Source organism: Salvelinus namaycush, chromosome 11 (genome assembly GCF_016432855.1).
Source record: "Salvelinus namaycush isolate Seneca chromosome 11, SaNama_1.0, whole genome shotgun sequence".
Lineage (NCBI taxonomy): Eukaryota > Metazoa > Chordata > Actinopteri > Salmoniformes > Salmonidae > Salvelinus > Salvelinus namaycush.
In genome coordinates this window covers 38,722,326-38,743,454 of record NC_052317.1, presented here as the reverse complement: position 1 = coordinate 38,743,454, position 21,129 = coordinate 38,722,326, and the positions used below count along the sequence as shown (strand labels likewise).

At 44.0% G+C, this 21,129-nt stretch overlaps 1 protein-coding gene across 4 annotated transcripts in view; it reads right to left on the bottom strand.

Moving 5' to 3' along the window:
• Positions 1-1,803: 1,803 nt before the first annotated feature.
• The window catches only part of LOC120056153 (ski-like protein), a 37,422-nt gene continuing 18,096 nt past the window's right edge, over positions 1,804-21,129 (bottom strand). Inside the window, exons 3-8 of one of the 4 annotated variants that reach the window (XM_039004360.1) lie at positions 19,804-19,899; positions 18,285-18,343; positions 13,023-13,189; positions 11,391-11,689; positions 10,846-11,067; positions 1,804-6,498 (exon numbers count right to left, since the gene is read on the bottom strand). In XM_039004360.1, the coding sequence (XP_038860288.1) occupies positions 6,229-6,498; positions 10,846-11,067; positions 11,391-11,689; positions 13,023-13,189; positions 18,285-18,343; positions 19,804-19,899 (1,113 nt within the window). In that variant the 3' untranslated portion in view covers positions 1,804-6,228. Of the gene's footprint in view, positions 6,499-10,845; positions 11,068-11,390; positions 11,690-13,022; positions 13,190-18,284; positions 18,344-19,803; positions 19,903-21,129 lie in introns of all 4 variants that reach the window. The other 3 variants (XM_039004361.1, XM_039004359.1, XM_039004362.1) reach the window with 3 other exon arrangements.

Here is a 21,129-nt window from a genome sequence, read left to right as displayed (position 1 = left end):
GACATGATAATCGATGCTTGGCAGCCATTTGACAAATAAAAATGATCTTTCTTATCCATAATAATCTCATGTCGGTGGCCTAGCCTATTCCACAAATGGGAATTTAACCGCAAAAGTTATTTTAAATGTGCCTTACATCATCACGCACAGCCTTTTATCTGCAACAAGTGAGTTTGAGGGAAACACATTTCTGGTGGGAAAATGCGCATGTTGATTTTATGCAGATTTTAGAATATATTGCCAATTGGATAGAAGCCTAGCTACTGAGAAGAAAGAATATGAATCTCTGCTTTGCTTGAGAGAAATATAGAAGACACTTCTAGAGATTAGACTTCTAAGAGATCCCCTTAGAAGTAGGCTATTCCCTATATATTCTGTATCAAAAAGGTCCTCATTGGATCCAAGGGTGTGAATGAACTGAGAAAAAAAATGTAATTCCTTTGTCTTCCGTTTTAACTATCATTTAATCATCAGGGTATGATTAACCACATCCTGCTGGAGATGTATTTGATGTGTTGGTCAAGGTAACTGAATTCAAAGACACAACCCACAACGTTTTTTCAGTTGTTTCTCAACCCTAATATTGATTTCATATCGGGGTGTGTGAAATTAAAGGGCGGCTAAACATTGTGAGTTAGCCTCCATTTCATATTTATTTTGTAATGTAAGAAATTCAAATGTGAGTTGGTTTCACAGTGTGATTTGACGTGGCTATCTCGTGTGTGTTTGCAGGTGGTAGAGTTAGCCAAATGCTTTTGCCAATTAGCGTCAGCTGGGCTGGTGTGTAACTGTGGCAAAGTTGGTTTGCCTTTGGATGGCCTAGCTCCTGCTAGTTAGGGACCGTTAATAAATTACGTATTGTAAAATGAGACAGTTGCATTTTTCACACCTATTAGTTCTCATTAAATTCTTTCGATATTTGTATATTCATTTCTAAATGTATAGCTTTGAGGTTAAGTTACTGAAATTTGGAGCTAGGCTGGGCCCTGCTCCTTCTCCACCGAGCCCATCTGAACCACAGTTTCCTGGGGCCGTTTTCACTCTCTCTGACCCTGGTGGACACCCTTATGAGCCTGTCCCTGTCTGTCCTCGAGCTTCAGCTGATTGATTGCATTTGTTTATTAAGAAGTAGAAAGCTTAATAACTAACATTACTGACTAGTTGTTTTTTTTAAGTAAAATAAATACACTCTCTCCATCAAAGGAAACAATCCCTTTGGATTGTTGGAATTTGTGTTATTCTAAATTTCTGATCACACATCGGTACTCTCTGTAGCGCTCGCTCTCCCTCGCGCTATCAGGGAGACACCTCTCTCCTGGGCCTCCACCTCAGCAGGCACCACGTCTGCCTGCTGGTTCAGATTTCCTGACTGATGTACAGCTAATTGCCTATCAGGGATAATAAAGATAATATTATCAATCAGTGATCGTCTACGACACGAGACACCGGTTTTGCGTCCAGAATAACATAAGATTTACAACACCAGTTTTGACACAAGAACTTTACTAGAATTTGATCCAAGTTCATTGTCTATACAGGGTATATTTATATCATTGGCTATACAGGATATGTTTACAAGGTCTGAGATCAGGGGGAGGGAGAGAAAAACAGAACACTAGAAATACAACTGAGGTATTAGCTAAAAGCATGTACACGTATGTCATCATATACTAGTAAATATCAATTATGACCAACGGTTAAAGATGCAGTGTCCTCTGCTTAAAAAACATTTTATATCACAACATGAGGTAGGAGAACCGTGTCTCGTTTCATGCAAAGAACAAACGTCTCAATCACACTGCATTGTTGTTGGCAACATGTTTTGCAAAAGTCATACAGACACTCACTGCTATACATCTTTCAGAATATAGCATTTTAAGAAAAAGAAAAGTTCGTTTTTAAACAGCCATAAAAATAGTTTCTTATTTTTAAACTACAATTTGTCAGGTGTAGCCTACTAAGTTTAAACTGAAAACATGGCGTACACGTAGTGTTTATACCTCAGAGAAAACCAAAACATACAACCATTTTCGTGTTGGATTAACATCCTAGCTAGCTCCCACGCTGCTAAATAAGAACGGTGTTCCTAAATAAAATATCCAACTACAAAGCATAAATGGAAACAGTTGATCCAACATTTCTTCTGCGGATCCCAAATCCAACTTGTAGCTATCGTTTACAGAGTACTACCTCTTCTACACTACGTCACCTTCATTAAAGGGATAGTTCAGTGATTTTACTATTTTTTTATAAGAAAAATCGCTGCGCTATCCATTTAAGTCTGGGAACAAACAATCCATTGGGGATGGATGTATAAAAAAAAATAAAAAAAACGATGGAAATGCTAGTTACTGTTTAACTGTGCTCCTGAAGCAAGGCCAAGGGTCTAGTAGTAAGTAGAGTTGGACAAAATACACAGCTATTAAAAAAAAAAAAACTGTACAAAGCACATGTCTGTGTTAAAGTCCCAAATGGCAACCTATTCCCTTTATAGTGCACAACCTTTGACCAGGGCCCATAGTCTTCTAGTTCTCATAACATTGCAAATGCAAGAGGGCCCAGCACACCGTGTTACAGCATAGTATGTCTTCACTTATTTTAGTCCATTGTATCCATCACATCATTAGCATGGCATTAAACTAAAGTAAATAGAGCGCCCTCTTGTGTATAAAATTAAATTTACACCAACAGAAAATATAGAAGTACAAGAAATACATTTGATACCCCAAAACGATTGTTGTAGACTGTTCTAGAGGTAACTATGGCGATAATAACAAAACCTAATACTGATTATCTTGTGATGTAAAACATCAATGCAGTCACAATGACCCTATACCCCTAAGACGACAAAGTGTTGTTGACAAAAAAATTAGGACACAAACCACAGCGCTACATGATAATAAGTATCTCCCCTTTTTCATAGCTACTGTGCTTCGGTCACTGGCAAATACACATGCGCACAGACATACGCTCAGAACCAAACACACTTCTCTCTCGCTCCACTTTGCAGAATCTAGAGGCTACATTTGTATAGTATGATTAGGTAGTTGGTCAACAAGTTGTGTGTTAGGTGGGGAGGGAGAAACTCGTCTGTCACAAATGACACGCTATTCCCTATATAGTGCACCATTTTTTTTTACCAGAGCCCTATGGGCACTAGAGAATAGTGTCACTTAGGACAAACACTTCGTTTTTATACCATAAACATAGCAAGTCAGATATCATTCAACTAACAAACCATATTAAGGGGATCCATTTACTTAGTTACATGCAAACCTTTGTTTTTGTTTGTTTTCAATTTAGTTCTTTTTTTATATAAACAAATGTTCGGTGCATATTCAAATTTGTCTGTGGGTGTTGTTTAGTGTACGAAAAATGGATTAAGAGAGAAAGCGTATACATTATGATTACACATCAAGTCTATCAGGGTGAAATCATCATCCACGAAATAAACAAATAAAGGGAATCAGGTCTGGGGAAGTACTGTAACAACGCACTTCCTGTCCTATTCAACTCTGCGGTCGTATCCTAACACCATGCACTTCAACTCCCAACAGCAATTGAACACCCTTTTAAAAAATGCGCTCCACAATGTCAGTGTACACAGCGGAGCGACAACAATAAATTCTAATCTGCCAAAACAGCCACTATCGGTTAGTCCCAATGTAGGCATGCCGTAAAAAATAAATAGTTGTTAACAGCCAATCAGTCTTGAATTCTGCTATTGCTGATAACGGTAAACAATAAGTCTGCCTGCTGCGTACGATGACGTTATATTGCGGAGTGTTCCTTTAGCAGAGTAAACGACAAGTCAAATCAAAAATTTTCAAAGACTCAGGCAACAGAAACATAACGGATGTTTAGAGCTTCGGCCTTGCCTGGTCCAGTCAATTTTATAATAACCTTTAGAATATTATCCCATGGCATAGTTAATATATTAAATGACTAATGTATGTACAAAGTGAATATAAATCTTTAGTTGATACATTAAATATATTTTTTTCCCCTCAAAATCATTTCCAAAAGTTTATATGGAACAACGGTCGGTAGAGCAGTATGTTTTGGATTTGTTCTGCATGTGACTGAAGTTCACATCAGACACCCAGGGTGTTCGTTTCCTTGTAGTTTTGTGGGGGGGGGGGGGTTGTCCTCATGAAAATAACGGGTTTTTAAGCTTTGTTTAAACGTTGCGGCTTAATAACTAAATAAGACCTACTATAAGTACTATGTCAGGGCATGGTGTAAACACATTTCTAAAGGGAGCTCTTTCTTTAGAGATCTGCATTGAAAAGTCCGAGCACAGTGGAATGTCTACCAATTTGCATGTATAGCAGATGCATAAAAAAAGATGGTTGGAGTTTAAACCAAGGCCCTCTTTAAATAACTATTTACATGCTGCCTGGCTCTTAGGGTCTGGGGCTATAAAAAGACTTCCCTGCTCTCTTAGGGTCCGCCTGTGGCGGCTAAATCCGCTCTGTGTGAGCTAGCTGATTGGGGCTGGGTGTGCTGTTCGCCTGGACTTCTACACAACAAATCACACTACCCCCAGCTGATGTGGCATTGCTTTGGTGTGTGTGTGGGAGGTATGGCAGCTGCCCACATTCTGATGAGACAAAAGGGGCTCCCCTCTCCCGGCCCACCCAGCCTGAGAGGGTGTCTGCCCCCTGCACTCCCGCTCTCTCCGCTTGACTGACGGTCTCTCCCCCTCCTCTCTTCCCTGCCACTCTCTCTTCGCCTGACTGTACCTCCCTGCCTGGGCCAGGCAAGGCTCTGTTTGTTCAGTGAGGTGGAATAAAGTGGGGCGGAAAGAGGAAGGGCCCTGGATCCTAGGCAGGCAGATCAGGTGTCAGTCTGGACTAATTCCTTTCACCTGTGACCCATATTCCCCCAGGCAGACAGCTAGCCCCTGCAGCTCTCAGAGTGCATCCCAAACAACATCCTACTCCCTATATAGTGCACTACTATATAGGGAATATGGCATTACTTTTGTCAAAAGTAGTGCACTATACGGGGAATAGTCTACTATTTGGAACGCAGATTGTCTCACAGAGGAGAGAGGGTGGCAGGACACACCAACTGTTGCTAACAGGGAAATCAAACACTCAAACTCAAAACTAAAAAAATCAGGACAAACTACAGATTTCTGAGAGGAAATGTGGTGTGTGTTCTAGCCCAGTGGTTCTCCAACCTCTCCTCCGCAGCCCTCCGTGTCATCACTTTACATGTCTCATATACATCACTTTATTCACATGTTCATGAGGTTTAACAATGACGACTGCAAATGCTCTGTAAAAATGTTTTCATATACCTTTATGATATACACATTTAGAACTTTTTTTTTAATTTTTACTTTTCGCTTATTTGAAAGTAATGGGTATAAGGATTTTTTTTTTTTTTTTTAAACAAAAGGTGAAACGAAAATGTGTATCCATGAAATGTCCTGTGTGGCTGGTAGCTGGGCCAGAGCACTGGACTGTCTGTATGAGATGGGGAACACCCACGCGGGCGCCATCTTAGCTCCAGCAGCTCCAGTTGGCGTGCCAGGTAGTAGTAGAAAGAGCGACAACGCTAGTGTAACCGCAGTTCAGAACAGAGTCAAGGGGCAGAGCCAGGAGAGAACTGTCTGTCTGACCTCACTTCCTGTGGGCTACAACACATCAAATCCACAATCTAAAGGAGGGAGGGAAGGAGGAGGAGAGGATGCGAGGGAAGGAGGAGAGGATGCGAGGAGAGTGTCCTTAAAAACACCCTACTCCTATCGGTCTGCCAAGCAGTCGTTTGTTCGTTCAGTAAAACTATAAATTAAAACAAACAAACATATACATCCCAAAAGAGTTTAAATACTGTTTACGGACAGGGGGCGGGGGTAAACCAACACATTAAACTAATTTGGTGTTAAATTAATAAACAAACAGGAATCCTTATCCAAAAAACTAAAGAGGAGGGAGAGATACCTAGTCAGTTGTAAAACTGAATGCATTCAACTGATATGTGTCCGCATTTAACCCAACCCCTCTGAATCAGAGAGGTGCGGGGGGCTGCCATAATCTACATGAGAGAAGCAGCCTGGGGGAGAAGGGGGTAGACATGGTGAGGGAGTGAGGGGAGGGGGTTGTCTGTGTCTGAAGGGCTGCCGTCTCTCCCAGCAGGGGGGTGAGGGATGAAGGGAGGGAGTCGCAGGAACAGAACGGAGGTGAGAGAGACAGAAGGGGCATTTCTTAAGTTCCTCTACTTATGAGCATGGCCGTTCTGCTGCTCGGCAGGGCCTGCAGTGTGTCCCTCTGTGTGGGGGGTGTGAGAGGAGGGGGTGGGGGGCGGAGAGGGGCTCCCTGTAGTGACGAAGGAGGCCGAGGTGGAGGCCGTCTGGCCCATCTGCTGTTGGAGCTGAGAGATGATTCTCTCCAGCTTCTCCCGGGCATCCCGCTCACTCCTCAACTCTTCCTGGAGCTTATCCCGGTCAGCCTCCGCACCATCCAACCTCCCACGCAGCTCTGCAAGCTAGAAGAGGGGAGGGAGGGGAGAGAAAGAGATGAAGTCAGGTTAGTCTGAACAGTACACACACACAGCCAGCCTAAGCCAGACGCCAAGAGGATGGAGGCAGCAGGAGGTGTGCGTGTTTGTGTGTGTCTGACTGTGTCCCTACTCGATCCTTGTGGGGACCTAAAATTCCCCAAAAGCCCCACAAGGATAGTAAAACAATAAAAATTCTCCCTCGTGGGGACATTTGAGTCCCCATGAGGACAAAGGCTATTTTAAGCGTAGGTTTACGGTTACAATTAGGGTTAGGGGTTTGTGCTTAGGTTTAAGAAAAATACATCTCAGACTGGCCAATAAAAATAAAAGATTAAGACGGGCAAAAGAACAGACACTGGACAGAGATATGGCTTTTTCTTTGCAACTCTGCCTAGAAGGCCAGCATCCCGGAGTCGCCTCTTCACTGTTGATGTTGAGACTGGTGTTTTGCGGGTACTATTTAATGAAGCTGCCAGTTGAGGACTTGTGAGGCATCTGTTTCTCAAACTAGACATTCTAATGTACTTGTCCTCTTGCTCAGTTGTGCACCGGGGCCTCCCACTCCTCTTTCTATTTTGGTTAGAGCCAGTTTGCGCTAGTTTGCGCTGGTTCTGTGAAGGGAGTAGTACACAGCGGTGTACGAGATCTTCCGTTTCTTGGCAATTTCTCGCATGGAATAGCCTTCATTTCTCAGAACAAGAATAGACTGACGAGTTTTAGAAGAAAGTTTTGTTTCTGGCCATTTTGAGCCTGTAATCAAACCCACAAATGCTGATACTCCAGATATTAAACTAGTCTAAAGAAGGCCAGTTTTATTGCTTCTTTAAAATCAGAACAGTTTCAGCTGTGTTAACATAATTGCAAAAGGGTTTTCTAATGATCAATTAGCCGTTTAAAATCATAAACTTGTATTAGCTAACACAATGTGCCATTGAAACACAGGAGTGATGGTTGCTGATAATGGGCCTCTGTACGCCTATGTAGACACTCCATTAAAAACCTGCCGTTTCCAGCTACAATAGTCATTTACAACATTAACAATGTCTACACTGTATTTCTGATCAATTTGATGTTATTTTAAAAACGGACATAATCTGCTTTTCTTTCAAAAACAAGGACATTTCTAAGTGACCCCAAACTTTTGAACGGTAGTGGATATCACCAGTAGTAGCCTACATTCACCATTAATTTCCGTAATTTCTAATCTACAATGTTTGATTATGGTAATTTCTGTTAATGCATTCAGAATATTATTATTACAGTCGTTTACTGTTCTCATTGTCGGAGTGGACATGTTTGTCAATTTATTCATTGTCTTTTGTTTGGAGCGCTCCTGCCAATGTTGAGTACGGACGTGACCCTGATTACGCATAGAAGAATATAGGCCTTTTGGCTACCTGGCCATGTACCCATTTGGGGATTTCTGATCGTCTTAACTCACCACCACTAATGAGCTGTGGAGCTTTCCAAAGTAATTTTTTTCTTCACCGTAAACAGCAAGTAAACAAAGTCTGTTATTAGAATCCATTGAGTGACAATAGTTCAAAGTCTTAAAAAAAAAAAAAAATCCAGCTCTTTTTTTCTTCTGGTTGGGCAACCTCGAATCATGTGCGTCTTAAAACAAATACATATTTTTCTCCCCAATTTCGTGATAGCCAATTGGTAGTTACAGTCTTGTCTCATCGCTGCAACTCCCCTACGGACTCGGGAGAGGCGAAGGTCGAGAGCCATGCCTCCTCCGAAACACAACCTTGCCAATACGCACTGCTTCTTGACACACAGCTCGCTTAAGCCGGAAGCCAGCCGCACCAATGTGTCGGAGGAAACACCGTCCAGCTGGCGACAGAAGTCAGCTTGCAGGTGCCCAGCGCGCCACAAGGAGTCGCTAGAGCACGATGGGACAAGGAAATCCCTCCCCTAACTCAGACGACGCTGGGCCAATTGTGCGCCGCCTCATGGATCTCCCGGTCACGGCCGGCTGTGACACAGCCTGGGATCGAACACGGGTCTGTAGTGACGCCGAGTGGCGCAGCGGTCTGTGTCTTAATTATTTAATCCAACAACTTGCTTAAAGCATCAGACAAGCTCAGTACCATTTACCTAAGTATTCAGACCCTTTAATTCAGTACTTTGTTGAAGCACCTTTGGCAACAATTACAGCCTTGAATCTTCTTGCGTATGACAGTACAAGCTTGGCACACCTGTATTTGGGGAGTTTCTCCCTTTCTTTTCTGCAGATCCTCTCAAGCTGTCAGGTCGCATCTCTCCCTCTCTCTCGACCTGAGCCCTAGGACCATGCCTCAGGACTACCTGGTCTGAAGACTCCTTGCTGTCCACCTGGTCGTGCTGCTGCTCCAGTATCAACTGTTTGCCTGCAGCTATGGAACCCTGACCTGTTCACCAAACGAGCTACCTTGTCCCAGATCTGCTGAATTCAAATCTCTAGAGACAGTAGGAGCGGTAGAGATACTCTGAATGATCGGCTATGAAAAGCCAACTGACATTTACTCCTGAGGTACTGACCTGTTGCACCCTCTACAACCACTGTGAATATTATCATCATCATCATCATCAGACCCTGCTGGTCATCTATGAACATTTGAACATCTTGGCCATGTTCTGTTATAATTTACACCCGGCACAGCCAGAAGAGGACTGACCACCCCTCAGATCCTGGTTCCTCTCTAGGTTACTTCCTAGGTTCAGGCCTTTCTAGGGAGTTTTTCCTAGCCAACATGCTTCTACACCTGCATTGCTTGCTGTTTGGGGTTTTAGACTGTTCCTGTACAGCACTTTGTGACATCTGCAGATGTAAGAAGGGCTTTATAAATACATTTCATTGATTTGATCAGGTTCAAGTCGGGGCTCTGACTGGGCCACTCAAGGACATTGAGACTTGTCTTTATTTTACCAGGTAAGTTGACTGAGAACACGTTCTCATTTACAGCAACGACCTGGGGAATAGTTACAGGGGAGAGGGGGATGAATGAGCCAATTGTAAGCTGGGGATGATTAGGTAGCCATGATGGTTTGAGGGCCAGATTGGGAATTTAGCCAGGACACCGGGGTTAACACCCCTACTCTTACGATAAGTGCCATGGGATCTTTAATGACCTCAGTCAGGACACCCATTTAACGTCCCATCCGAAACACGGCACCCTACACAGGGCAGTGTCCCCAATCACTGCCCTGGGGTATTGGGATATTTTTTTAGACCAGAGGAAAGAGTGCCTCGTACTGGCCCTCCAACACCACTTCCAGCAGCATCTGGTCTCCCATCCAGGGACTGACCAAGACCAACCCTGCTTAGCTTCAGAAGAAAGTCAGCAGTGGTATGCAGGGTGGTATGCCGTCTTGGCTGTGTGCTTTGGGTTGTTGTCCTGTTGGAAAGTGAATGTTCGCCCCAGTCGGAGGTCCTGAGCACTCGAGCAGGTTTTCATCAAGGATCTCTGTATTTTGCTCTGTTTCTTTCCCTCGAGACGCTTTCCCCCGATCCTGACTAGTCTACCAGTCCCTTCCGCCGAGGAGTGGCTTCCATCTGGCCCCTCTACCATAAAGGCCTGACTGGTGGAGTGATGCAGAGATGGTTGTCCTTCTAGAAGGTTCTCCCATCTCCACAGAGAAACTCTTGGTCACCTCCCTGACCAAGGCCCTTCTCCCCCTATTGCTCAGTTTGGCCGGGCGGCCAGCTCTAGGAAGTCTAGGTGGTGCCATTTAAGAATGATGGAGGCCACTGTGTTCTTGGGGACCATCAATGCTGCAGAAATGTTTTGGTACCCTTCCCCAGATCTATGCCGACACAATCCTGTCTCAGAGCTATATGAACAATTCCTTCGATTTCATTGCTTGGTGTTTGCTCTGACATGCACTGTCAGAGCACAATTGGCCCAGTGTCGTCCGGGTTTGGCCGTAGATAAGAATAGTTAAATAAAATAAAAAGTGGGACCAGGTGTGTGCGCCTTTCCAAATAATGTCCTATCAATTGAATTTACCACACATGGACTCCAATCAAGCTGTAGAAACATCAAGAATGACCAATGGAATTAGGATGCACCTGAGCTCAATTTAGAGTCTCGTTGCAAAGGGTCTGAATAGTTATGTAAATAAGGTGTCGTTTTTTTTGACTGTTGGTTCAAGCCTACCTGGTTAGCATAACAGTCCTACCCCTGGTTAGCATAGCGATCCTACCCCTGGTTAGCATAGCAATCCTACCCCTGGTTAGCATAGCGATCCTACCCCTGGTTAGCATAGCGATCCTACCCCTGGTTAGCATAGCGATCCTACCCCTGGTTAGCATAGCGATCCTACCCCTGGTTAGCATAGCGTTCCTACCTGGTTAGCATAGCGTTCCTCCTGGTGTGTGTTGTCACACACACAGCTCTGCTGCCTCAGCTGTTCCAGTCTGTGCTCCAACTCCCTCTGCTCCTCCCTCACCTGCCCCAGCCTGTGGGCATGCTCAGTGTGCACCGCCTCCAGCTCACTCTGCAGCTCACACTGCTCTGCTGCCAGCTGCTGCAGCCTGACAGCCTCGCCTCCACGCAGCGCCTCCAACTCCTACACACAGAGACACACAGGATGATCGGATCCATTTCCTGATTGATACCCCTTATGGTTTATGTTTGTTGTTCAGTAACTGGAGCAATTCAAAGTTCAGCTAAACGGTACACTATAAAATCAGGAATGATTACTAATGTAATATGTTGAAATCAATTAAATGAGGTGATTCAAAATTTAAAGACAACCAGCTGACATGGAGTGTTAGTGCTGGACAGGAACAAATTAGAGCAGTCCGGGGGAGATGGGGGATTGGTAAACACTGATCTACGCCATTTTTTCTGGCTGGAGTTGACCATCTCTAGTTGTCTGTAGTGTCTCACCATCTCTAGCTGCAGCTGGTTGTGCAGGGTGGAATGCAGCTTCTCCTGCTGTCTGCTGTACATCTGAACGATCTCCACTACGATCCTTTCCTTGTCGTCCTCACAGACAGAAGACAGGACATCTTTACTCCCCAGCGCCGCTACCGACGTGGTCATCGCTACAGCAGAAGAACTCTTGTTGCCGGGGATGGTCTCCATGGAAACTGGCTGCTGGCGGTCCCGATCGGCAGTAGGAACAACGCGCTGCTGAGACTTGGCGTCATTGACAACGGGAGGAGCAGGGGGAGAGGCATGGAGATCTGAGGAGCGAGAGGGGGAGGAAGGAGAGGTTGAGAGGGGGAGGAAGAAGAGGTTGAGAGAGAAGCAGTATAGTCAACCCCCCACACACGGCAGTCAACCCACACCCACGGCAGTCAACCCACACCCACGGCAGTCAACCTACACACATGCATGGGTAACTAAGATAAGACACAGTGTACAATATTTTGTCCACTCAGTGTATACTGTATGCACTCACAAATACACAACCACCCACATGGATGGAGAGAACACACACACGGCCTTAAAATGAACACCGGCTACGGGCCAAATGTAGGTAGATTTAGGTACTGGGGGTAAGAATGTCTAACTCACCAGCCACGTTGGTGGGTGGTCACACTTGGGGCTCAACAGTGCAAGCAGTTCATAAAAATAGCCCAAAAGTCAAGTACGGGCACATGTGCGAAAAGTGATTTATAGCTAAATAAATGCTACAGTAGCTGTTTTCAAAAGTATTTCTGCCATTTTGTTTCATATCTGGTAATACACAAAGCAATAGGAATCCTAACGTTATAGCTATCCAAGCAACACTGCCTGGCTGGGCTGCTGTGTGAAGTGCTTAAAGATGTATTTTATTAGCAATGCGCACAGGCATACAAGTTGGTTTAACTACTAAAGTGAGACTATGGCTCATGTTTCTTTGATATTTACATTGTTTAGTTCACAAATTCAGTTGCTTTTCAAATGCTTGAGTTTTTTCTTCCACTACTAGCGAAGAGAAGAAACATCTCTCAGCGAGTCGGATTCTCACAGGAGGTGACTCAAGTGGCCCTGTTACCAAGGTAACCTTAAAGGGGCAGCTGAACTTTGTGATATTTTAGGTAAAAAATATACAATTAAATTGACCAATATATCACATTACTGATTAACAGAAATACATAGCTTTTTTTTTTTTTACATAGCAAAAAAAGTGTCCGGTAAACAAAAACAAAAAGTTTTAGGCCACACACACCACAAGCTCAGCTGTGTCTTACTCAACACTTCAAGGTCAGACTGGGAAACAGCAGCAGCGTGCACACGCAAGCTCTTCTGTCTTTGTGGGGACTTAAAACCAAAAGTCTCCACAAGGATAATAAAACAGGGAAAATTCTCCCTCGTGGGGACATTTCCCAAATCCCCATGAGGACAAAGGCTATTTTAAGCTTAGGGGGTTAGGTTTCGGGTTAGGGATACGTTTATAATTAGGGTAAGGGGTTAGTTGTTAGGTTTAGGGATACGTTTATAATTAGGTTAAGGGGTTAGTTGTTAGGGCTACGGAAAACATGATTTTGAAAGGATAATAGGTCCCCACGAGGATAGAAGAACATAACTTACGTGTGTGTGTGTGGTACTGACCCATAGCAGTGTCTTGGTGGCCGTGGGCCAGTCTCCTACTGTAGTGGTGTTTGAGCAGCACCCCCAGAACCTCAGAGCTGACCTCTGGCTGATCCCTCAGAGACACATTAGGAGCCACCATTTTATCATATGTATACAGGTTGTAACTACAGAGAGAGAGAGGGGGAGGAGAGAGACATGGTTATATGTATACAGGTTGTAACTAGAGAGAGAGAGACATGGTGATATGTATACAGGTTGTAACTACAGAGAGAGGAGAGAGAGACATGGTGATATGTATTCAGGTTGTAACTACAGAGAGAGAGGAGAGAGAGACATGGTGATATGTATACAGGTTGTAACTAGAGAGAGGAGGAGAGAGACACATGGTTATGTGTATACAGGTTGTAACTAGAGAGAGAGAGAGAGGAGAGAGAGACATGGTTATCATATGTATACAGGTTGTAACTACAGAGAGAAAGAGGGGGAGGAGAGAGACATGGTTATATGTATACAGGTTGTAACTAGAGAGAGAGAGACATGGTGATATGTATACAGGTTGTAACTACAGAGAGAGGAGAGAGAGACATGGTGATATGTATTCAGGTTGTAACTACAGAGAGAGAGGAGAGAGACACATGGTTATGTGTATACAGGTTGTAACTAGAGAGAGAGAGAGAGGAGAGAGAGACATGGTTATCATATGTACAGTGCACTCGGAAAGTATTCAGACACCTTGACTTTCTCCACATCGTTACGTTACAGCCTTATTCTAAAATGTATTAACTCGTCCCCCCCTCAATCTACACACAATATCCCATCATGACAAAGCAAAAACAGGTGCAGAAATGTTTGCAAATGTATTACAGATAAAATCTCAGTACTTTGTTGAAGCACCTTTGGCAGCGATTACAGCCTTGAGTCTTTTTGGGTATGGCGCTACAAGCTTGGCACACCTGTATTTAGGGAGTTTCCCCCATTCTTCTCTGCAGATCCTCTGTCAGGTTGGATAGGGAGCGTCGCTGCACAGCTATTTTCAGGTCTCTCCAGAGATGTTAGATTGGGTTCAAGTCCGGGCTCTGGCTGGGCCACTCAAGGACATTGAGACTTGTCCCGAAGCCACTCCTACGTTGTCTAAGCTGTGTGCTTAGGTTCGTTGACCTATTAGAAGGGTGAACCTTCGCCCCAGTCTGAGGTCCTGAGAGCTCTGGAGCAGGTTTTCATCAAGGATCTCTGTACTTTGCGCCGTTCATATTTGCCTTGGTCCTGACTAGTCTCCCAGTCCCTGCCCCTGAAAAACATCCCCACAGCATGATGTGGCCACCACCATGCTTCACCATAGGGATGGTGCCAGGTTTCCTCCAGACGTGACGCTTGGCATTTAGGCCAAAGAGTTCAATCTTGGTTCATCAGACCAGAGAATCTTGTTTATCATGGTCTGAGAGTCCTTTAGGCGCCTTTTGTCAAACTCCAAGTGGGCTGTCATGTGCCTTTTACTGAGGAGTGGCTTCCATCTGGCCACTCTACCATAAAGGCCTAATTTATGGAGTGCTTCAGAGATGGTTGACCTTTTGGAAGATTCTCCCATCTCCACAGAGGAAACTCTAGAGCTCTGTCAGAGTGACCATCGGGTTCTTGGTCACCTCCATGACCAAGGCCCTTCTCCCCCGACTGCTCAGTTTGGCCGGGCAGCCAGCTCTAGGAAGAGCCTTGGTGGTTCCAAACTTCTTCCATTTAAGAATGATGGTGGCCACTGTTCTTGGGGACCTTCAATGCTGCAGATTTTTTTTTAAATGGTACCCTTCCCCGGATCTGTGCCTTAACACAATAAGGAATAAGGAGTTTTTGTATTTATCCATTTGACATTTTTTCCCAAAATGTGTTTTTGCTTCGTAATTATGGGGTATTGTGTCGATTGCTGAGGAAAATGTTTTATTTAATCCATTTTAGAATAAGGCTGTAACGTAAAGTCGAGGGGTCTGAATACTTTCCGAAGGCACTGTATACAGGCAGTAACTAGAGAGGGGGAGAGTGGTAACTATGGTTATCATACGTATACAGGTAGTAACTAGACAGCGAGAGCGCAAAGAGCGAGAAAGAAAAAGACATAGCAATTAGGATTTGGCTAAAAATACTTGAATCAGATATAGAACCAATTTCTCACCAACCAAGAATTCACAAAATGGGACAAGCACCCAAATTGAGAGACTGCATGCAGAATTCTGAAAAATGATCCTCTGTGTAAAACACCAAATAATGAATGCAGAGCAGAATTAGGATCATACCAGCTGACTATCAAAATCCAGAAAAGACCCAGTAAATTATACAACCACCTAAAAAGGAAGAGATTCCCAAACCTTCCATAACAAAGCCATCACCTACAGAGAGATGAACCTGGGGAAGTCCCCTAAGCAAGCTGGTCCTGGGGCTCTGTTCACAAACACAAACAGACCCCACAGAGCCCCAGGACAGCAACACAATTAGACCCAACTAAATCATGAGAAATCAAAAAGATAATTACGGAATAAGGAAAGAATTAACAAACAAAAAAACTGAGCAAACTAGAATGCTATTTGGCCCTAAACAGAGAGTACACAGTGGCTAAATACCTGACCACTGTGACTGACCCAAACTTAAGAAAAGCTTTGACTATGTACAGACTCCATGAGCATAGACTTTCTATTGAGAAAGGCCGCAATAGCCTGTCTTCTCTTGAGAGCCAGGTCTGCCTATGTGCACACTGCCCACAAAATGAGGTGGAAACTGAGCTACACTTCCTAACCTCCTGCCAAATGTATGACCACATTAGAGACACATATTTCCCTCAGATTACACAGACCCACATTTTTTTTATTTTACTAGGCCAGTCAGTTAAGAACAAATTCTTATTTACAATGACGGCCTACTCCGGCCAAACCCTCCCCTTACCGGGACGACGCTGAGCCGCCCTATGGCACTCCCGATCACGGCAGGTTGTGATACAGCCCGGGATCGAACTAGGGTCTGTAGTGACGCCTCTAGCACTGAGATGCAGTGCCTTAAACCGCTGCGCCACTCGGGAGCCTATGATTTGAATGATTCTAAAAAAAAATCCAATTTTGATAAACTCCCATATCCATTGGGTGAAATACCACAGTGTGCCATCACAGCAGCAAGATTTGTGACCTGTTGCCACAAGAAAAGGGCAACCAGTGAAGAACAAACACCATTGTAAATACAACACATATTTTTGTTGATTTATTTTCCCTCTTGTACTTTCACATGGTTACACCACAGTATATAGACATGACATTTGAAATCTCTCTATTCCTTTGGAACTTTTGTGAGTGTAATGTTTACTGTTTCACTTTGGTTTATTATCTATTTCACCTGCTTTGGCAATGTAAACATGTTTCCCATATCAATAAAGACCTTTGAATTGAATTGAGAGAGCGCACGCGACAGGGAGACAGATCAGAACATTTACCTTATCATACATATAGAGACAGTCACATGGTTATCATACGTACAGTGCCTTCAGAAAGTATTCATATCCCTTGACTTATTCAAAATTTTGTTGTGTGACAGCCTGAATTCAAAATGGATTAAATATGTCTCTACAGCACTTCACCAATCTGGGCTTTATGGAAGAGTGGCCAGACGGAAGCCACTCTTGAGAAAAAGGCACGACAGCAGGCATGGAGTTTGCAAAAAGGCACGTGAAAGACAGATCATAAAGGCAAAATATTCTGTGGTCTGATGAAACAAAAATTTAACTATTTGGCCTGAATGCAAAGCACTATGTCTGGAGAAAACCAGGCACAGCTCATCACCCATCTAACACCATCCCTACCGTGAAGCATGGTGGTGACAGCATCATGCTATGGGGATGCTTTTCAGCTTCAGGGAAACTGGTAAGGATAGAGGGAACAATGAATGGAGCCCAAATACAGGTTAATTCTTGATGAGAACCTGCTTCAGAGTGCAAACGACCTTAGACTGGGGCAAAGATTTACGTTCCAACAGGGCAATGACCCCAAGCATACAGCCAAAGTAATACTGGAATGGCTTCAGAACAAGAATGTGAAAGTCCTTGAGTGGCCCAGCCAAAGCCCAGACATGAATCCCATTGAAAATCTGTGGAAAGACTTGAAGATTGCCATTCACCGCCACTCCCTCGTCTAATTTAACAGAGCTTGAGAAAATCTGCAAGGAATGGGAGAAAATCCCCAAATCCAGATGTGTAAAGCGAATAAGACATACCCAAGACGACTCAAAGATGTAATCACCGCCAAAAGTGCTTCTACAAAGTAGTGACTCAGGGATGTGAATACTTATGTAAAGTAGATAAATTGCCAAAAATGTCTAAAAACAGGTTCACATTGTTATTATGGGTTAATGTGTGTATAATTTTTTTAATATATTTTAATCAATTTTGAATTCAGGCTGTAACACAATGTGAAATAAATCAAGCGGTATGAATACTCTGACAGCACTGGTCGTAAATAGACGGAGAGCACCGTCGCTTAGTAATGTAATTTTGACTTCATTGTTAGATTCCACTGGACTTGCATTGTTAAATTACAAGCAGTTTTCCCAAAACCAAATGACTGTTTCTATACTATAGGACATGTTACAGGGACTCACTCCTGTTACATGAAAACACACGTTTTTAACATTGCACTTTAGTAGCAAACCTTCGTAAAAACCATTGACCAGCCCTGGTCTGGTGTCCCAATGAGGGGTCAGTTGTAATCCCGTAGTCTAACCTGCCTGTGTCTACCATGTCACGTGCTGCCCTGCCTCCTGTAATCCAGCTAATCTCAGCCTTCATCTGTACCAGATGAATGAGCGGTAGACCACCACTTCACACTGACACATGCAACAGTCGGTCCAACTAGGAGGCAGGGTAGGAAGCAGAGCAGGGGTTTCAGCACTGCTACACCAACACTCCCTAGGAAGTTGCTTGGATAGTTACTTGGCATGGATTGTCAAGGGCAAGGTCTTCCAACGAGGAAGAAACATAGCTAGCCAGTCCCCAGTACTCAGAAGATTAGACTCCATTGTGGGATAAGTATTACACTCCATTGTGGGATAAGTATTACACTCCATTGTGGGATAAGTATTACACTCCATTGCGGGATAAGAGCGATCCAAATAAGCAAACAAACCTGGGGTGCCCGGGGGTGGACCATGGTGGGGTGTCTGGGACGTGATAGAACGTTGTGGCAGGGGGTAGAAGACAGAGGATAAAGGGTTAGGGGGTAGTAAAGATTAACATACCTGGGGTGACTGGGCTCTTCCTTGATGTGGGGGAACACCAGAGTAGCCTGGGCTTGAACCTGCAAACACAATAATAAACCCTTTAATATACTGAGTCTTCATTGCATCTCAATATAACAGAGATCAGTAGATGCATAATATCTGAACGTCCATGTTTGTAGCTATAATTGTGTGCGTTTAGGGGAGGGTGATGTGAGGAGTTGAGAGAAGAGTGAGCACGGCCTTTAAATGCTTGAGAGGAGTGGTGGATGAAGCATGCCATTTCAACAGGGGAGTGCGTCAGGACCTGATGAACCCAGTGCGTCAGGACCTGATGAACCCAGTGCGTCAGGACCTGATGAACCCAGTGCGTCAGGACCTGATGAACCCAGTGCGTCAGGTTACGTGCTTAGGAGTGAGGATTCAGGTGAATGGGGTTGGAGTAAGGTTAGTGGTAGTGTTGTCACGATACCAGAACTTTGACTTGGATACCAATACCAGGTTTAGTATCACGATACTGAACACCAAAACAATTCCACAGCAAAATACATATATATATATTTCACAATACAGGCTAATGTACACTCAATAGGAGTGTGTGCATGCATTGAGTTATTGAGCTTGTTTTGGCTGATTTCAGATTAAAAACAATCCGTTTCCCTTCCATTTGGGAAATTCTGTACTGATCAACAACATTTGCATAGAAGAAATCTCTTATTTTATAAAGTGCGTGCGCGCACTCTCTTTAAAACCCATGACGTCATTCACACACAGTCAGATCGAGGCTCGAGCAAAGATGATCTTGACTGGGGGGAGACAAAGAATGGATAGAGTTGTGTGACAATCAGAAATATCTTTCGTTATGGTTTGCATATCACAAACAAGGTACTAGGGTAGTGAACTGACCCTAGCTTCAGCTGTAAGCTAGCAAGGAAAGTTAGCCTACAAAGCTGGAAGCTACCGGTATCTTCTTGCATTCTAAAGTGTTCTAGCCTGTAACGGACATTGTTATGCGAACAGTAATTCGAAATTTCAACTTTGACATGCCGTGTTGCATTATTGAAGCGTGTTAACTTCTATGCAGCATGAGTGGCGGACTCCCAGTGAGTTCAGTGGTTCCTCAGGACAGACTAGAGTCAGTATGAGAGGGGAGCTAACATGATACAGTCCAGACTCCCAGTAGTTCCTCAGGACAGACTAGAGTCAGTATGAAGGGGGAGCTAACATGATACAGTCCAGACTCCCAGTGAGTTCAGTGGTTCCTCAGGACAGACTACAGCTAGCAGTGGGTACGTAGAGCAGACACGGTGCCATCGGCTGTGCTGATCGACAGAATTGATTCTCAACTCGGTAGAAGACGCCAGACACATTTGACAGAAGTAGCGAAAGTAACACATTCTAGCAAACCATTTTCAAGTTCTAGTACAAAAACAACAAACATTTTGGTATACAGAGGAACAATAGGGGGAGAGGTCAGGGTCGTCAATGCAACTAGCTACGTCGGCAGCGTGAGCAGAACGGCGCTTCCTGTGTGTCGTACCTTGGCCGCTGCGTCGTTGTCGGCTAGTTTACTGTTAAGAGACACTAGAGGCTCTGGAGGAGACGATCTCCTCACCTCGCCATCCTCTTCTACCACCTTCTGAAACACAGACAGAGACAGAGAGTTAGACCCTGAGACAGAGGTAGGCCTCTGAAGGCTATGACGCAGAATTACAGTGAGGTAAAAGTACCACAGAAAGAGGGAGTTAGCCAGAGGCTTCCACTCTTCCTCTAGACATCATTAACCAGGATTTTTTTAATACATTTATTGCACACACAAATCACACAGGTGTCACACACTCTTGCAAGTTCAAACTGCACTGAAACAACAAACATAAGGACATAGAGGCCTGTAGGATATAGAGGCCTGTAGGATATAGAGGCCTGTAGGATATAGAGGCCTGTAGGATATAGCACGGAACAATTACAGTAAAGTATTTCACCACAGGAGAGACCGATCATCCAAACACACCGGGAAATCAAATTCTTACAGAAATGAAAAACCACCTATTTGATAAAAACTCTGAATAAACAAATTGCTATTTGGCCTCAAAAGACTATTCAAATTGGAAGAATCTTTACTCTGTCAGATACAAAACAGAGACAGATCCTGACCAAAAACAGGCTCATCGCCCACCAAAATTGGCTACAGAGAAAAGGGAAACACAAAAAGACATGGCTACCCAAAGAGGAGCGTCTATGTGGTCACTGCACGACAGGGAAATGCACTTTTTACCTTTTTACCAAATACCATAAAATGTGGAAAACGTCAAGGGGTCTGAATACTTTCCGAATGCACCGTAGCAGCATTGTCTAGGAAAAGGGGCCAATTCAACAGCGCACTGATGGGTTTCAGAACCGCAGACAGCGACCACGATCCAACACAGGAGAATTTGTATTTGTTTTTGCACCATTGTTCTTACATAATATAACCATATACAATTTCAGTTGCACGTTTTAAGAGTGATGGACTGTGCCATCCCCACGTCTCCACAACGCATCAGTCCACTCAGATAGGTGCCGTGTACACCATGATTAGCTGTTTTTTTTTTTGCTACTGCTCAATAAAATAAAACCTCGGTCGACCAACAGCCTATGGACCAAACAACAGAGCAGTGGACTAAATGTGGTCAACCCTGAGTCCACGACTATGGATGAAATAAATGAACAGTCATTAGTTTTTGTTATTTTTGGAACAAACAGCTGACCGAAGAAGACCGGATGGCCAGGCATTCTTGGGTTGAGTCAGTTTCCGCGGTAACAAGGACTCTTTAAAACGACTATTCTAAATGACTGTAGTAATGTTTTGGTCAAATACACGTTTACA